This window comes from Cygnus atratus, chromosome 2, assembly GCF_013377495.2.
Source record: "Cygnus atratus isolate AKBS03 ecotype Queensland, Australia chromosome 2, CAtr_DNAZoo_HiC_assembly, whole genome shotgun sequence".
NCBI classification, from domain to species: Eukaryota; Metazoa; Chordata; class Aves; order Anseriformes; family Anatidae; genus Cygnus; species Cygnus atratus.
The window spans coordinates 125,108,643-125,128,220 of record NC_066363.1 but is presented as its reverse complement, the minus strand read 5'-3'; the positions used below and the strand labels follow the sequence as shown (position 1 = coordinate 125,128,220).

Genomic DNA, 19,578 nt, shown 5'->3' with positions numbered 1-19,578 from the left:
GAGAGCACTGTCGAAACGCTTCTTGAATTTTGGCAGGCTCGGCGCCATAACCACTGCCCCAGGGAGCCTGTTCCAGTGGCCCAGCTCCCTCTTGGTAAAGAACCTTTTCCTAATATCCAGCCTGAACCTCCCCTACCTACGTCAGAGAAAGCAATTTCGAAGTAACATGCTATGCAGTTTCACTGTTTGCCTGTCAGTCCACTAGGCAATTTGATGCTGTTCATAAACCATCTAAAAACCAAGATGCCCTGATCTTCCCTAAGTTCTGCTGTTATTCAGAGGACACTTAGTAAGGATGTTCTTCTGTTTCCAAAGTGCCCTAATTTGTCAAACATCTCAGATTATACTTATTATAAAAACTGAACTGTACTGAAATACAGCAACTGTCGTTACCACATTCATTGCAAATGCAAATGGAAGTGGAGGAAGAAGAGGTGATAATGATGCAGTGTTGACAAGTGGTCAGAGAACTGTTCAGGATTTTAGAGATGATGCTACATTTTTGCCACTGCTGTGTGTGGTTCACAACTCTAATTCCCAAATACTTTCATCCTTTTTAATTTTTTACCCTAGTCATGCAGTTCATTCTGGAATAGAACTGTACGTGTTAATTACAATCCTATTTCTATTGAACATCCCCAATTTCAAACTTTTCCCCCACATCCAAATGTCTGTTTTGAACTTTAAACTTTATAGTCACTTTAAAGGAAAGACGAACTTTGAAGCTACGTATCCTAGTATTTTTACATGTATCAGGTAGAAATGGGAGCTGGTTAACTACAAACAATATAAACCAGTGACTCTTGTTTGATAGGGAATTAAGTATGATGTGAAATTTGCTTAGCAAACTTTATTTAGCAAACTAAATATTATGTATCACAGCATAATCTGTAGATCTGATAACAGAATAGAATAGGAAATATCACATGCATACCATGGCATAGCACAATATAACCCATCAGTTTCAGTCCAAATATATTGTTCCAGGAAGAGCTACAAAACAAACAAGTCTTTGCCCACACCTCAGAAATATGCAGTGTTGCATACTGCACTGAAAAGTAGCTCAGGTTGCAAACAGCTTTTTTCAGATATGCTGGGCAGTTTTAAAAGTTTAAAGGTCTATGCTTTACATTCACCCAACATTCAGAGTTTACTCCCTAATGAGGTATTGTATTTTAAACCTTCTACAAGAATGCACTGACTGCAAAGATCTGATTTGCAATTTCTTTCCTGCCTCACATCATGGCTCTCACTCAAAGGGCATTGTACTTGCCAGCAAAAGAGACTGAAACAAGTGAAACAAGATCCTACAGTACTTATAGGCAACTGGGGTTAAATGAACACATGCTTTTACTAATACTATCTCTTTATATCTAAGTTCAAAAAAATACACATTTGTATATGACCTGTACACTCCCCCCACACTGAGAAGAATATAGAGGCTGACAGACACAAACTTTTACTGGATCAGTCCTGTTGCAGTGTCCGTCTTTTGAAACCTCAGCCCTATCTGTACAGAACAAGAGGAGGACTTGCTGGAGGACTGATCCATGAGACTGGACTGATACTGTTATCTACACGGGAAGTTTACAGTGCAGTCACAGAAGTTGCTTCTACTAATCAAAATCAGGAACCTAGCTATTAAATTCTTCCCTCAGTTATTTCCTGTGAAATGGTCCAATGGGAAAGAGAAACAGTTTTGACGGGTGTCATTACACAGTAAAAAGAAACAGCAGTGTTAGAGCATCTTGTGCTGTCCGATCTCAAGACCTGATTCCTGTCTCTCATTTTTACTGCTTAGATCAGACACAACTCTGTTCAATTCAGCAGGATTGCACTAGAGGGAAATCAGTGCAGTGGTTAATTAGAGTCAGGTCCAGATTGTCTGTTGAGTCAGTATTGTGCCTGGTGCTGCAGATGATCTTCTTACATAGTCTATTGCATTGACTTTATTAGGTGGAATTGCTTTAGTAAGGTTTATTTATAAGGGCTGTTAGATCAGATGTGCAGCCAATTACTTCTGAACCTGGTTCATCTGAAATCCACAAGAGAGGTGCTCCAGATCGAACAACTTAACAATTTCTCACTAACCCAGAAAGAGATCATTAAAGAAAACTGCCTCAACTTTGCTGTGCATTAGCACCTTGCTTGTATAATCCTGAAAGAATGGTTTACATCAGCACTTTGCAATTTATAGTTTACTCTCAGTGAGGTCATTGGTATTGATAAGCAAGAGTAGAAAATAAACTCTAATAAACCTGGGAACCAAAACCTGTTAATTATTTTTTTTATGATATAATACATTCTTAAGAGGACATAACTAAAATTTAAAGTGCAACTTGATGCTTTGGTTATTTAGGGTTTTCTAACAGTATCTTTAAAAGTCTCTTTTATCATCTTCTTCACATACATAATATTTATTGGAAATAAATATTAAATACACAGAAAACAAGTAGTGTGCTGCATTTATAGGAAAGATGGATAGAATGGGCAGCTGCCTGAGTTTTGCACCTGTTTGTATTCTGTGCCTACTTGTAAAACACAGATGTGTTTTTGTTTGTTTTAATCAAAAATTATTACTAGCCAACATCTTTGGAAAAAATATTCTTTGAAAGGCTGAACATTTCTGAGAGAGCCTCTTGACAGAAATTTGATAGTACCTTACTGTTGACCTCAGTCCTTCTGCCCTAGAAGCTGTGCTATTTTCTGGCTATATAGCTAATGGGTTCATGTACATTCACAGACGTGAAACAGACGTGGTTATAACAACACGAATCTTGTTGCTTCATCTACCTTTTTTTTTAGGGAAAATGTTCTCCCTCTTTACTATTGCCATACTGACTACAGAGTATCCAGAGACATATTAAGTGGCCCAAGTTAGATGGCTATAGCACTACCGTGGTCCACACTATGCAACCATGAAATATTCATTTTCATTGTTAGATAGCATCCAGCATCTTCTGACAGTTTCACCTTCCTTCATCCTGGTGCCTTTGCCACCTAGCAACAGGCTACTATTTTACTGACTTTCTGCTCCCAGTAAACACAAATAAGCCTACAGTTTCAGGGAGTGATGGCAGATTAGGTATATTTCTGCTACAAGAACAAGGGTACACAGGAAGAGAAAAGGATGGCAGAGACCTGTTCAAAACTAATTGTTTCATATTCAATTCTGCATATCCCTTAATCTATCCCAAACAAGCCAGCACCATTTCCCTTTCTTGGGATTACTCTCATAACATAAGAATTTTGCTTTCCTCTCAAAGGGCTTCAGTGCAGTCACCAATCTGACTCTTTCTTGCTGGTAATATTCATCAAACTTGTAAGAACATCATATTTTGAGATTTTTAGTCCCCTTATATATATATATATAAAGTGATCAATGACAGAGGACAGGAAAAACAAATGGCATAACTGCATTAAGCCTTTAATCTTTAAAGACACACTAGTTACTAATGTTGACATTAGTTTTAGAAATGTGGTAAATGAACAAAAGGTCAGGTTGATGTCTTACCTAATAGCATTAAATAGCAGACATATAGTAGGACAATTAAAATAATAAAAAAAAAAAAACTTAGTTATGATTTGTTTTGCATTAATTAATCAACATGGCTAACATGTCTGCAGCTACTGAAGACTAAACTATAAATCAAATCTTCCAATTAATGGACTCAGCTGGTTCTGCCCAGAAGTACAGGAATTGACTGAAAGATTTATCTTTGCAGAATCTCTGTCCAAACATCTATTCCTTTCTGTCTCCATTTCCAGTGACAAGATAAAGTTAATCTTCATCAACTTAATCTTTTATAAGAAAGCAGGGCATTCTCTGGCAAGATAGCCCTTAGGAAGTGCTTTTTCCATTAGATTTCAGGTGTTCTGTTCAACAACTAGAGCAGAAACTGAAACAGGGCTGTGTCCTGACTGCAAATTACCACAACATGTACTTATGTTGATATAAGGAGAAAAATTGTTCTCCAGAGTTTTTGTATAAACTCCTTTATATTGAATTTTTAATTGTCAGTGGTGCTCAGAGAGACCAGAGAAGCATTTCTGATACTTAGTTTAAAAGCAGAGGAGAAATTATTTATTTTTCCTTTATATTATTTGAATCCTGTGGCTGCATTTGTACTATTAAACTAAATATTCCAAAGACCATTCTTCATCATAGAGGCCAGATGGCAAGGAACAGCCCATGTTTATGTTATTAAGCTATGTTACATCCAAAATACTGTGCTAACATACAAACTGTCTGCTCAGGATGAATACTGACCCCAAATATGCCTTGTTTTGTGGTGCTAATTGGCCACAGCCAAGAACATGTCATGGACTCTTCTAACAGATTTAAATGTAAATGATTGAGTTCATGTGCCCAGGAACACCCTCTGGAAATGTTTAATCTTCTTTTACAGACATAAAATTTGCTCTTAAATTCAAGATAGTGGGGTGGTTTTTTTTGATGGGCACCAAATATTTATATAACTTACCATCAGAGTCTGACATTGCTGGCTCATGAGATACCATGGAGACATCTTCTGGCCTTTCTGCCATATTATCTCCTTGCAATCTAAATTGTGGAAAAACAGAACAAAAACATATGCAATCACATTCCATAGATAAGACACATAAGAATGTTAACTGACTACATACCTCTAAACACCACTGACCTAATTAAAAGAGTGGCTTTGCTGAGAAGTCAGCATCCACGGTCCAATCATATCATTCCAGATTGTTTAATAACCAAAACTGGCCTCTACAAAACAGTCAACTAAATCCTACCTTGTGTATTTATACAAGACTCATTTTAACAACAGTGGATTTTCAGTGGTATCACATGTATATGAAACTCTGCAAGCATCCTTCACTACATTCAAAAATATTTTAACTGGACAGGATTGTACTGAGTGTCTGTGTCGATGAGTTGGCAGCAGGGTGGCTGCAGGGTTGGCCTCAGTGAGAAGACGCCAGGGACTGCTCCATGCAGGACACAGATGGTTCTAGCTGGCTCCAGTGGACCCACCACAGGACAAAGCTAAGCCTGAAAGCCAAGACAGTGGCACCTCTGAGAAAATGCATTTAAGAAAGAGGAAGATATGCAAGACAGGTAGAGGAGGAGGGAAGGAGTGGGAAAGAGCAGCAGGAACATCACAGTTAGAGAAGGAGGCGCTCCATACACTGGAGCAGATATTTCCCCACAGCTTGGTGAGAAGACCATGCCAGAGCCAGCATCCATTGCAGACCTTGGAGGACCTACATGGGAGCAGGTGGATATTTCCTGAAGGAATCATGGACCATGGAGAGCCACAGTGAAGCAGCACAGAGGAACTGTTACAGATTGACCACAACCCCCATTTCCCCTGCACTGCTGGTGGATGGGAGTAGAGGAGTCTGGAATGAAGAAGTGAAGTTGAACCTGAGAAAAGGGGAAGGAAAGGGGTGATTGTAATATTAGTATTCTTGTTTGTCTTTAGCTGAGTCCATTTCAGTTGGCAATAAATTCAATTGATTTTCCCCAGGTTAAGTTTGTTTTGCCCATGACAGTAACTGGTAAGCAATCTCCCTGTCTTAATCTCAACTCACAAGTTTTTTCACCAGAATGTCTGCCTCCTTCCTGCTGAAGGCAATGAGTGAACAAGCAGCTGAGTGGGATTTTGGCTCTTAGCCAAAGTTAACCCACTACAAGTAAATACACATGAGTATTTCTTCCCTTTTAAAAGAAAAATCCAGTCTTTATTGAAGGTATCATCTTCATGCTTTCCTCCTGCATTGGCTGACTGCAGTGCCTTGGCAGTAATTTACAAAAATAGGCCTTGTATCTGTTGTTTTTCAAATGAATATCCCAAGAGTCCCACCATCCTTCTTCAGGTTTCTATGAATCCTGAATACAGATTTTACTTTGAAGAGATGGTCTGTAGCGCTTAACACAATTTAACTGCCAACTGCCATTTACATAAAATTTATTTTAAGTTGAATTTATTCAGACATGAAAAGAATAAGAAAAATGCAAGCCAATTTTGCAGAGCCCAGGAATTATAAGAATGCACTGAAGTAAAACCTTGGGGAAAGAAATAACTCATCTCTTAAAAGAAGTTCCTTTCATTCTGTATTCTCACTCTCTGCATCTGCTTTACGTGAGTCTTTGAATTAACCTTTGAAACCAAGCAGAATCTCCATATTTGCCCTATCTGAATTTCACATTTTATGACTTGCACATTTATCTAACATATCTTCTAATTTTTTTTTCTCCCCAATAATTAATTTATTTCCTTTTAGGACAGAAAGCTCAGTATAAATTCATAATGACTCTTACCATAGAACTCAAAACTCCTTAAGGCAACAAAAAGGTAAAACTTAGAAGTTGTAAACCCAATTTTGAAAATGAATTCTATGAATCCCTTATAGCTGGTTTGTAATGCTCTACTTGCCAATTCTTTAAAAACCTAACTTATAAAGCAGGCTCTTCTAAAGACAACAGTAAAACAGAAAAAAAGTAGGTTTGCACTATTACCATAAAGATATTCAAACAGGGAGAAAAACTCCAAATGAAATAACCATGTAAGGGAGGAAGACCTCAAAAATCACATCATTTGCATTTGCATTAAAACTGACCTGTCCTCCTGCATTACATACAGACACATATATAGTGCAAGCATATATTCAAGTGTATAAGGATATATATGGAATCATAGCAAACAGAAGCAATGCACACTTGTCTGCAACAATTCTGATAATTTATCTGTGCTAAATTAAAAGGAAAATTAATCCAACCTTCTCTGCTTATATTGCACTCCTAAAAAAATATCTCTAGAAGTAGGTAGGAGCTGCTTCTTTTATCCCTTCAGAATTCTACAGATTTTGTAACTCATTCCCGTTATGAGATTTCATAAATCCACCCCCCCCCCAAGAAATCAGACATGAACGATTTAAATGATTCTCATTTTATTCATGAAATTACATACAATTAAGTGGATCCTTTGCCTCATGACAACTTTGAAAAACTCAGATCACCTTCCTTTTACTTTCTAAAATCCACCAGTAAGTTCTTTTAATAGTGTAATACATGCTACTTAGTTATGCCAAAAGCATTACACATGGAGCTACCTACATAATTTGAATTCTGGCTATAAAGAAGTAGACACTGGAAAGGGTCCCTGTGGGAGGAAGATTTGATCTCTGCAATACGCAAATCTTTGAAATGACATCTACTTTTTCTAACACAGTTCACTATTCACACTAATATGTTCACTCAGACATATTTCCTAGTGATCTTGTCTTCTAATCCAACTGATTTTACTTAAGCAGAATATATGGTGAAACATGTCACTACTATCTGAAAGCTAGTCCTTCCCAGAACTTGTATTTGACAAGAAAAAAAAAAAAAAGCTGACAGTATCCAAAGTCCGGATGAGTTTATTGTTCTTCCTTATTGTAATCAGCTGCACGGCATGTCATTATACTTCCCCATTCTTTTTATGTGACAGAATTTGTGGTCTTGTTTTCATATCTCTCAGATACCCATCAATATCCAATGTACATGAGACATTAAAAGTACAGCTTCTTGACATTATGGTAATTGCTGCTTTAGAAAGATGTGAGATGACTAGTTAGATTGATGATCCCACTTAGAAGCTGAAAAGAAAGAGACAAGATGACACAACAAAACAATTCCTTATTTGAATCCAAAATCTAACAGCATTCTAAAATTACTAATTATAATGGGTAACTAATTAAGTATGGGATTAGTGGAGATGGAAGGAGAGGATAATACTAGAGAAGCTGTGATTTCTCTGCTTGTACCTTCCCTAAAACTATGCAGTAGTCCTCAATCAGCTGCAGTTTCTAGACAATAGGGCATTGGAACTAAACTATAATTTGGCGAGAAAACTAAGAGAAAACAGTCAAGGAAGCTGAATTTTTTTTTCCTCCATGACTTAAAGTTGGCGTGCATTTTCAAATTTGAAGTTTGTGCATTTATGCCTAAGAAAACTGCCTTTTAACAGGTAAAACAGTCTCTCTTGAACAGCAGCTATAGGTATGTCTATGTTTGAGTGTGCACATACAGACAGATGCAAGATGAATTCCTCTAGTGCACTAAATTGCTAATGTCAGCATATACTATGATTGTCCTCTATATCGACACTTGTCATGTGATATTCTTAAAATTAGTAGTAAAAGAAATTAAAGTAAACTTCTTGTTTTGGCAGGATGCTACAACACAAAAATATTCACCAGTAATCACCATTCTTGCAATATTAATGGATGAGAAAAAAAGAAAATTACTTCCAAGATCAGATTCATAGAAATAATTGAAACCATTTAACAACAAGCATAGGTACTTTCTGACATCAGGGTATAATAACAAGGAATAAAAAATCCTGAACACAAAATAGAAATGTTTCTGATACATGAATATTGAGATATATGCTCTTTAATATTTGCTGTTTTGTGTAAACTACCAATTAAAAATATGTACATTATAAATTGCCTTGTGCTAGTTTATGGTAGAGGTTGTCCTCTGGGAACTTTCCTGTGTTAAACTGAATACTAAACAGTATTCACCCTCAAAGGAGGGTGGTGGCTTGATCACAGTCAGAAGAATTGGGGTTATATTTATATTAATACTATTCTGACAAACTGAGGTGCCAAAAAGAGAGAGAAAGAAGAAGAAGAAGAAGAAGAAGAAGAAGAAGAAGAAGAAAAAGAGGAACAAGAACAAGAAAAGAAAATGAAACAAAAGCAGGGTGAGCATTTTTGGACAAGCTCTTATATAATACCCAAACAAACAACTACAGGCAAGCATTTTGAAATCACGCTGTACATGCTGGCCTTCAGATTCTGGTAAATGATTATGGGACTTTTTCTGTTTTAAAATACCAAACTAGAGATGAACTAATCGGCTCCAATTCTGATGTTCCCTAGAGGCGAACAACAGAAACTTTGAAATTCCACTTCAGAAGAAATCCTGAAAACCTGCTATTTCTATACAATACAAATGTTTCTTCTGGCTTTTTTAGTAATAAAGAAAAGTTCCTTGAGGGGTTCTAAGACGGTAAAGGGCACTCTCCAAGAAGGAAGTGAGAAAGAACATGCCCGAGAACTGCAGCTCTAGCCGTTCTCTCTGTTCTGCTCTGTGTCAGCTAAATTTTGTTGAACCTGGATAATTTCTGTAAAATATTCTGGTTTCTATGAATCATTATTTCCTAACGAACACACATTTCATTGGAAAATTCCTGATCTGTTTTGCTGAGGTCTCAGTTGACAATGTTTAGAAAAACATTGTGAGAAGTAGGGGAAAGTTCAGCAAAAAAATCTTACAGCAAAAAGAACAGCAAAGTTGTTTTCACATTCACCCAAGATCAGTGTACATTTCTAAGGCTACAATCACAAAGAAAAGTTTTCAGTTCTGAAAAAAACAGATGTAGTGTCACATTTGCATTGGACTCTGAACTAAGGAGATTTTGTTTTGTTGAATCACTAATTTTCCTTAAATTACTTCAAAGCAGGATAACTATCTTGTTGAAAAAATAATAATCCTAATACTTCAGTGTTTTAAGTTATTTTTTTTCAGGAAGTAGTTATTAATTTGGTTCAATAAATAAATAAATAAATACACATTTTGTAAGATTAAAGAATATCCCAAACTTATTCACAGAAGGATGATGATGGGTTTTTTTTGGTAACCAAAGCAAATCTCAGTCAAGCTGAGGACTTTTTGGTTTTTATTTTCTTCAAATCATCTACTTCCTTCCTGTAATTTTAAACACCACATTTTCATCTGACATCTCTCTTTGATAACACCATAATACTGAATTATAATTTCCATAAAGCAAATATATATTCATAACTTCAGGGACATTAATAGCAACAGTGATCAGACAAGCAAAGTCTTGAAAGCCCCTGCATGCTTTTAGGTTACATCAAATGTTTTCTTGCACCTTTCCCTAGCAACCTCAACACCATACCAGTAACAATACTTCATAATCATCTGTCCTGACTTGCCTATAATATAGTTAGCTTTTTTCATTTTTTGTTCCCAAACATACTGATCCAAATTCTGATCTCATGTACCCTGACTTACTGTCTCTACAAGTTCCGCACTCAGTTATACTGGTGTAAAATCCAATGCTTCACCAGTACCTAAATATAATGCCAGGAATTTCTGACCAATTCCATTTGTTCTACTAATGTATTTTACAAAAATAAAAATGTTAAAACTGTGCCAGCAAAATTCTTAGTTTATCAACAGGTAATGATTAAAAAAATAATAATAAATGCCAGTTCTCCAGTACAGACTGTACCAGTTAATATAATGACAATATTCTATTAAATAAATATTATTAAGCAATATACAGGCAAAGTACTCTTCTGCTAGTAAAACTCTCCATTAGTTTTAACTACATACTCTAGCTTCCTAATGAAGATTAAGTTTTGAAAGAAGTTAATACAAATTTCAAGTCAAGAGACTATGGAAGAAAAATGTCCTAGATCTATGGGGGAAAAAACAGAGGATTGTGAATTCAGTGAGTAATGAGAGTGGCTGGCACTTCTCAAGCTTCAAATAATAATGGGAAAGCTCTGCAACATGTCACCTTGTTGTATTAAAAAATCAGTGTCATAGCTTCTGTTTTCAGCATAGACCAAAATACAGGAAGCATCAGCCTTGAAGAGAAATGAATCATGAGGACTATTGGATTATCCTGCAGAACATTATCCAGGAAAGCAGACATTTCCAAAATTAAGCTCTAAGAGCACATGAATAAATACAGGTATTTAGCAAAATTTCTGAATAAAATGTAGGAAAATAAACTTAGTAACAAATTCAGCATGTTCTCCAACTGAGATTTGTAATTCCTTTAAATGCATTTTAAATGGGTGGCGTAAAGCTCACAGGCAGGAGTCTGTTGTTACTACCACCAGTTCTGTTTTTTGTCAATTATATAGCATTCAGATTTTTTGATCTAAGGTACATAAAGCCTTTAGCCTTACATAAAATAACTCAATTTCCATTGATACTAAAAGGATCAAAATCTGTTTCTTACTTTTGCACTCAAGGACACTATTTCTTAGTGGTTGCACACTGAAACACAGCAAATGATTTTCAAATTTGTAGAAGCTGCAGTTAAAAATGGATTCTGGTTGTAGTCCATTCTCTTTCTGCAAATTAAAAGCATTATTTTCCAGTCACTCTTCAAAGATTTCTGTGGAAAGTTGCCATATCAATACATAATTCATATCCATAATATTTTCAGCTGGTAAAACTAGAATATTCACTTGCTGAGCAAATTTATACATTGATACAGCCTGCAAAATAATCTTTTCTGTGTGCTGTTTGCCTTTTCAAAATGCCTGAATGCAGGTCTTTGTGCATTTAAATAAGTACACTCTGCAGCTATTTCTGAAGAGAACCCAAAGTGGAAATATATTTCCCAGAGTAAGGAATCCATAAAGAGACTGAATTATCTAATCCTTTTACAAGATGGGGAATTAAGCCATTCTTACGGTAATCTTTTATCTGCTGCTGGCTTCAAACCATTATCTCACAGGGGAAAAATTACAGTCTTTGTCAGTCCTTTCAGACTTAACACTCTTTCTTCCCCTGTGAACCATTTTTTCCAGGACTTGTGAAAGAGTTGTATGTGTGTGTGTGTGCATGTGTGTCTTTAAGAGCTATATTAAACTGTTATCCAGAGCCTCAAATTATGACCAACAAGCTTCCCTAAGCTCATGAGCTGCTGGTTTCCTCCCTGTATTGTTCTCATCCAGAAGCAACTGCTATCGCTGATATACATCACAGTGTAGAAGCAAACAGAAAGAATCTATAACCATCACAATAAAGAATTAGCTTGCAAGGCACACATCAAAGAGGGTGAGGGAAAAGGAGGGAAAGCCTTGGGCTTTTTAAGTTATTGCAGCAGGGCTATGTGTGTTTTGTCAGTGAAAAGAAAAAGAGTTCTACAAATGAAGGACAGGACGATATGGATGTCACCCTCTGTTAACAGACAGTACAACAATTTTCAGGACTAGACAAACAAAGTAATCTTAATTTCATTTTCAAATATGCTCCTACTGCTTACACTACTGCAGATCAAGACTAGTACATTTAAAAGAACTAAAAAGTCCTCTAAGTTTACTTTCCTTAGGATTATTTAACAGCATTTTTAAAAATGTTTACAAGTTTACCAATCCTGTCATTCCAGTTCTATCTTTCACAAGCAGCCTGATGTTAAGAAAAAAAAAAAAAGTCAATATAACTACAGCTGATCAATAGTTCTTAGAAAAGATGTGACGCATCATTAATTCACAGAATCTTATACTGTATTTTGCCTACAGAACCAAAACCAGATACTATTCCCTGTCAGTGAAGTTACAGTTACACTAGGGCTATCTTCGGGTTAACCCCTTGCACTAAATGCCACATTGACAAAAGCAGTTCTATCATAGGAACAATGCATTAGTATGTATGTACAAGATGTAATTTCCATGTAAATTTTATGCACTTACTATATGAGTTTCAAGTACACCAATCTGTTTTCACAAACGTGCAAACACTTATCTTTCTTCAGACAGAATTCTTCCATTTCCCTTGTACAGACTGACAGTTATGTATGTCAAAAACAAGTCTACCCTACACATGCAGCCTTTAAGGAAATAAAAGAGCTGTTAAATAAAAATCAGCTGTTAAATCAGTCATCTCTGAAAACACTATGTCATGCAATATCCACTGATATCCACTGATATCCACTGTTCCTTTTAAAGAGATATATGCTTCATCTGAAAATAGTAGTTTCTTCACAGCTTACATAATTCTTGATAACAGACGGTATTTTAATTACCACAGTATTTGAGAACTTCAGGTAGGTTCAAAATTATTGCCTGGTGGATTTGCCCAGTGGGGAAAAAAAAGAGGGAGGAAAAAAAGTCTGTTTCACCCAGGATTTCTGTCTGAGCACTTTATATAAATCTCCTGTCTTGTTCCTTTCTCACAGTAAGGATTTTGAAAATAGTGAAACCTTGGTCATTCTTTTAAAACACAAATTCATTCAGAGGTTGCCATGAAACTAATTAAGATTTGTGATTAAAAGTGATAATATCTTGTGCGTTTTAGAGGTAAATCTTAGATTTAAGAACTCAAAAAAAACCACACATAATCATTTGAAATGAAACAGAAATTCTCAATTTTGCATATAGTAAGATGTTCAAAAGAGACACCAGCCAGTGAAAGGATAGGCAATGCTTACATAGAAGACAAATGAGTGTGTTACCCTGAAAATTTAGCACGTTGACCTACTAACTCTTAAAATTCCATTTTTGCTGTTTGTCTCTGATTAACCACCAGGACCAGTAAAAACTTCTCCTAGGTTCTTTTGCTCTTTAGTGTTTTTCTATTTTGGCAGAAGAACAAATAAGATGGTATACCATGTGGTATATATACCAATATATATTGGTATACCATTCCAGAAAAGGAAAGATGAAGTGGCTTATTTTAGCTGTATTTAACACTTTCAAAATCAAGCAGAGATAAGGAGGAGACGATTGTGTTTTTTGTTTGTTTTTTTTTCACACATCAAGCCTGAGGAAACTGATCACTGCCCAGATTCAACTCAGCAAAAAAGATAAACTCTTGTGACTAATTTTTTTGACTATTTTTTCAGCACATTTTTTTTCATTTTTCACAATCTTTTTAGTTTTTCTATTTTTTTTCTAAGTAGCAAAAGGAAATATATGTTTTTCTACATAATTCTCCAAAATCAAAGGAAATTTTGAAAAGTTATAAAGCACTATTAGACATAGTTTCATTCATTTATTTTAGAATCATAGAATATCCTAGTTGGAAGGGACCTACAAGGATCATCGAGTCCAACTCATGCGTCCTCAAAGGACTTCCCAGAAAAAAAAAAAAAAAATTAGACCATGTGTCTGAGAGCATTTTCCAAAAGCTTCTTGAACTTTGGCAGGCTCAGTGCCATGACCACTGCCCTGGGGAGCCTGTTCCAGTGCCTGACCACCCTCTTAGTGAAGAACCTTTTCCTGATATCCAGTCTGATTTTTGACCCTTAAAAGGAAAAAGATGCAAATAAAACACTTAAACTGTTTGGAAAACATAGGACAAGGTCTTTGAAGCTAGCACAATCATGAAGAAAATTCACCTCTTTCAAACAGGAGGTCCAATAAAATTAAGGTTACAAAAAAGAAAATAAAGGGGAAACGATTGAAAAATGGTAACACAAGTCATCTGGAATGTTTTGCACTTCCTCTTCTTTAAGAATTGCCACTTAGAAACAGTACACAGACAGAAAGCCAACATGAAATGCAAGACAGGAAAGAAAAAATTATGTATACATAATCAAAAATTTTGGTAACATTTGAAGACAAACTTCTTAACAGTCCATGCATGAATTCCAGTCAGAGAATTTTCCCCACAAAATGACATCTGTACCAAACACTTTAATTTGGAAACACTTTTTTTCCACTAAAAACTTTGAAGTCATTTGTTCTCAAATTTTAAGAATGTTAACAAAGGAGAATGTTTCTGCCAGAAAGACTGAGTCACTCAGCTGGCTTTACCTCTTAAGCAGGTAAAACCTGCTTAAAAAACCACCAAAAACCACCTTTTATGCACATACGTGTACAAAACCACACTTATACCTGTATCACATTAAGGTATACAGAGCTATACAATGGGTTATAAGGAGGATATGAGAGGTTACTCTTTCTGTCACATTTGTATATTGTTGATTAAATATAAATACAAATTGTATGACAAGATATCTTCATGTTTCCTATGTTTTTGTTTCATGACTATACAAAAATTAGCTGTTTCCTTTAAAGGTTTATTTTTCAAACGTGTTTGCACATAGAAAAAGAATAAAAACTTTTATAAATTTCCCAAGCAAAATTCAAATTCTAGGGGGTTCTTTGTTATATTTCTATGTAAAAGCCTGCACTCTAGACAAATTAACCCCCTAAAATTCACCATGGAGAATAATGCTAGCAGGGAAAAAGGGGTCATAATGATCCAAAATCAAGAAGTCAATAAAAAAATGAAGCTTGTAAAATGGAACCTAGTGGGAAACATAATAGAATATTCAGTTGCAAATCGTTTGGACGCTCTGTACCTTCTGTTCTGAAAAAGTATTCTTCATATATTTACATAGACCTTTGGGAAGCAGCAAAGAAAGCTATGAAAAAAGAAGGAATCAAAACTGTGCCAGGTCTAAAGAGAAAATGAAATGTTTAGGTTTTCCAAATACACATTATCATATTACGTCATGATTTTGATATCAGAAATTACAATTTATTCTCCTCAAATCCCAATGTCTAGTTATGGGATCCACTTTTTCTAGGTTATTCTCCATAAAACATTAAATTAGGAAGTAAAGTCTATAAAGAAAAGGGGGGATTTAAAGACATCCTTTAAAGTCACACACACAGGGCTTTACTCCCAATTCTGTTAGAAGTAGATATTTCATACTTCCAGTAATCAAGTCCTATTCTATCTAATTCCATCACCTCTTGGTTTATGTTAACACTGCAGTTAAAGGGATGAGTCTAGTTATGTAAATGTATCTGAATCACCTTTAAAACAGCATCTGCATATGTTGTCAACTGTATAGTTTTGACACGACACATAGCAGCTAAGGAATTTTTGCATGAGCAGAAATCTTCCTTTCAGTGTAGGCATGGCTTTTACCATCTCACCAAGACACCAGGTAATGTTACATATTCTCAGGATAAGGGGAGAGCAGTCCATGGAGTTTTAATGTCTTTTAGTACTGCATGCATTTTCCAGTATTTCTTTTTTTTTTTTTTTTTTTTGGAGTGTAACACACCAAAATGGCTCAGCCTGGAAGAGAAGACCTTCCAGACACTGTGAGAAGACACTCACACTTGAACAGCAGTTCACTGAAAGGGCAGGAGAAGTATCTACACAGATAGAGAGCTGCCCAGAGAGGTTGTGGAGTCTCCTTCTCTGAAAATATTCAAAACCCGCCTAAATGCCATCCTGTGCAACATGCTCTAGGAGATCCTGCTTGGCAGGGGGGTTGGACTAGATGATCTTCAGATGACCCTTCCAACCTTGGCTGTTCTGTGATTCTGTGGATTGATTGGTCTAATTTGGCACAATATAAACCTGGATCACCTGGTAAAAAACACACCAGCAGCAAACTCTGCATCCTGCCTTTTTCCAGGATCTATTACATCTGTATGGGGTGTCAGAGGTTGCCCCTCTTCTTTATCTCACTTCATCAGACTCTATCCCAATGCTGCATGGTGCAGTACCCGTTCCATGGTAGTTTCCCATCCTCAGCCATGGAATTAGTCTGGGGTTACATACCCGGACAAGATAAGAGAACTCATCCCATTTCAAAAGACAAGTCAGCCACCCCAATGGTTTCTGTGCAGGGAATACAGTGACAATGAGAGCAGACTAACCATAAACAATAAAAAGGAGATCTAATGCACAGCTGAAGTTGAAGAAGCTCAGTAGGCTTCCTCCCTTCCCTTGAGGAAGCCTTCCAAGAGCCCATCTTTCTAAATGCAGCCGTTTGTTAGTAGTTATGATCTTCCTCACAGAGGCATCTGCTTTCATTAATTTCTCTCTTTGTTGTCTGAAGTTTCAGTAGTGTTGTCTGTAGACAGTACATACAGTAACATGGCTTGTTTAACAGCAGTTTCTTCTCTAATTACAGTCATCAGTTTTTCTGCTTTTGCTAGTTAAATAAGATCCACTTGTCAAGTTCCAGACATTATTTTCTGCACAGCTCATTATCAAATTTTCCACCAAATGCTTCTTAAAGACCTCAGGTCTGATTAGTATTGTTATAGCTTTGTTATACTCAGATAACTCTGATGATCTTTAGGACAAGAGGTAACGTCCTCAAGTTGCACCAGGGAAGGTTGAGGTTGGATATTAGGAGAAATTTCTTCTCCGAAAGAGTGGTTAGGCATTAGACCAGGTTGTCCAGGGAGGTGGTGGAGTCACCGTTCCTGGGGGTGTTTAAGGAAAGGTTGGATATGATACACAGGGACATGGTTTAGTGGGTAATATTGGTGGTTGCGGGACAGTTGGACCAGATGATCTTGGACATCTCTTCCAAAGTTAATGATTCTATGATTCTATAAAGCATCTCCATACACACTTACTGTGTAGCAATCTAAAATGTCTAACATTAACACCAGACAAATCCTTGACCAAACAGTTTATTTCTGTTATTTGCTAGAGAGAGATATCATGAGCAGTTCAGACAATTGTTGTATTCTCCAATTTTATTCTGCAATTTATGACAAATTTATGGAACCTAAATGGCTTTGGCAGATTCATTTTTTTCCCTAGCTGGTTCCTTCATTTCTCTTCTCTTTTCCTCCCTGCTTTCATGGTTCTCATGGCAGTATGTCATGAAGATGTGCTTAAAGTCCAACTCGGTATTTCAGAGCACCCACATGTGATTCTTTTAATTACACATAGTACTATGTAGTTTATTTGATGACATCCCAAGTACACATGGAAGTTGTGGAGACCACACTGTAGAAAAACAAACTTAAAAAAAATATTCCAAAAATCCTACTGATTAAAGAAAAGTTGACTGGCTTTTGTAAATAAGCAAACTAACTTGAAGATTTGTTGGGAGAGGAAACTAAATAAAAGGAGTTAGAGATACAGCTGATGAGTAGAGCAACAGTAAATGTGTTACAGACAAGGCAAACTGACATGAGACTTCTTGAATACTTTTTCCAAACTACGTTTTCAGAGAGGATCTGTAAATGGTAGCATGCATAGAGCATCTCATTTATCCTACATTATCAACACAAGTTACTAAACTTGAACTGTACTCCACATCCCAACGGTGACTGGTAGAAAAGCCATGCTACATTTTTAATGTATAGATTTATTTTGTTTGTACCAATATATACGATTTCTCTAATATGTTAAAAGGCCTTAGGACATTGTGCTTTCACTCTAGTTAATATTAAATACATATTAACTAAATGTATTGCATCTCAAACCTACATTTGTATGCAACTAGTGCTCCTTCCCAACATTCTTGTTCAGAAGCCTTCAAGCTTGTGGCACAGTATGTTTTCTATAATCCCATTTCTTTTTTAATCACATGCAACCCCTTTTTTGTATTCTATTGATGTTAAGAAGAATGAATGCAGCCCTTGCACTATTAAAAACAAAAAGCTTCTTACTTCCAGGAATGCATTGGCAAGGCTCCACAAGAACAAGATTTAACTTTTGAGCATGGCAGTGGGCATACAAAACTAATGGGTGGTCCTCCAAGAAAGAAAAAAAAAAAAAAAAGCCCTTAAACTTCATTCAATTGGCCATAGTAAATTAATATCATCTTATGCCTGATCAAAGTCTTGCAAAACTCTCAATGTGCGCACCATAAGATGTGAGAAAATAGGGAAGTACTGTCTGATTTTACAAATTGTCATTTACATCTTTGTTTAACACATAAGAGTTTTGCTTATGTTTGAGGGTATCCTATGACTCATCAGACAAACCTGGAATTCATTTCTTTTGCCTGTATGTGAGAAAGGATTCACAAAATCATGTTACAGAATAGGTCAGTCTATTCTCCACGTCAGTCCAACTAGTTGTGCTCCTAGATGAAGATGGAATTTTTATTATAAACACTTTGCTAAAATGATCTAAATCCGGATTAGTTGTACTAAAATCGTCTGCTAATTTTCCCAACTAAATAGCAGGAAGCAAACATTCCACACACAGTTATTTTTGTAGCCCCTTTTTTCTGTATCTACGAACCTTGTTTTGTTCTACCTTGTGAATGATGTCACCCTTTTACTTAGATGACTTAATATGCTGCTTAACATTCTCTGTAGTCCAAGAGCAGCTATGGGAATAACATTGTTCCGCAGCTACTTTCCCATTTGAAAAACCGCTTAAAGCTGTTATCCATCTGCATTTTGCTCACCGTATGTGAAACATCTATAGAGAAAACAGTAAGCTCTCTGTTTCTTACAGCTATATTCCAGCCTACAAACCTATTTATACTCCAGGAGAATTAACCCCTCCTTTTATTTTTCCTTTTCTCAGAGATTTTTTTTTTTGATTGTTTGTTTTAATCATAAGCTGAAAAAAACAAAACAAAACAAAAACTTGGTGTGATAGCTTGAAAGAAGCCTACATCTTTATCTCCCATATATCTGGGTGGAGAACTTTAGCTTTTGCTAAAATTACTAATGTGGACTGTGACAACTCTATCTATTATTTGAAGATGATCTGAAATTATCAGTATTCAAGTTTAGATATTAGTTTCTAAAAAACTTGATTTTTAAAAAAATCTATTTCTAATTCTGTCCACTCTCAGTCTCATTTCTTACGATTCTTGAAAAAGTTTTTAGTTTTTTTTCTGAGAGACTTAAAGCTAGGGAGGATGTTTTGTCAAACACAGAGCCTCAGCTGCATTGCAGGTTTTCCCCACAATGTAAAATGTGTTTAATTTGCTTTGTAACAAATCAGATTTATAACTCTGCCTATAGCCACTCCCATTTGGCATTCTTTTTGAAGATCTTCCTCTGATACTGTGTTAAACACTGCATCAGAAAAAGTGT

General features: G+C 36.0%; 1 protein-coding gene across 1 annotated transcript in view; it reads right to left on the bottom strand.

Annotated features, from left to right (window-relative positions):
- C2H8orf34 (chromosome 2 C8orf34 homolog) overlaps positions 1-19,578 on the bottom strand; it is a 168,976-nt gene that overhangs the window by 32,466 nt on the left and 116,932 nt on the right. Inside the window, exon 9 of the mRNA XM_035563073.1 lies at positions 4,485-4,564. Within this exon, the coding sequence (XP_035418966.1) occupies positions 4,485-4,564 (80 nt within the window). The remainder of the gene's footprint in view (positions 1-4,484; positions 4,565-19,578) is intronic.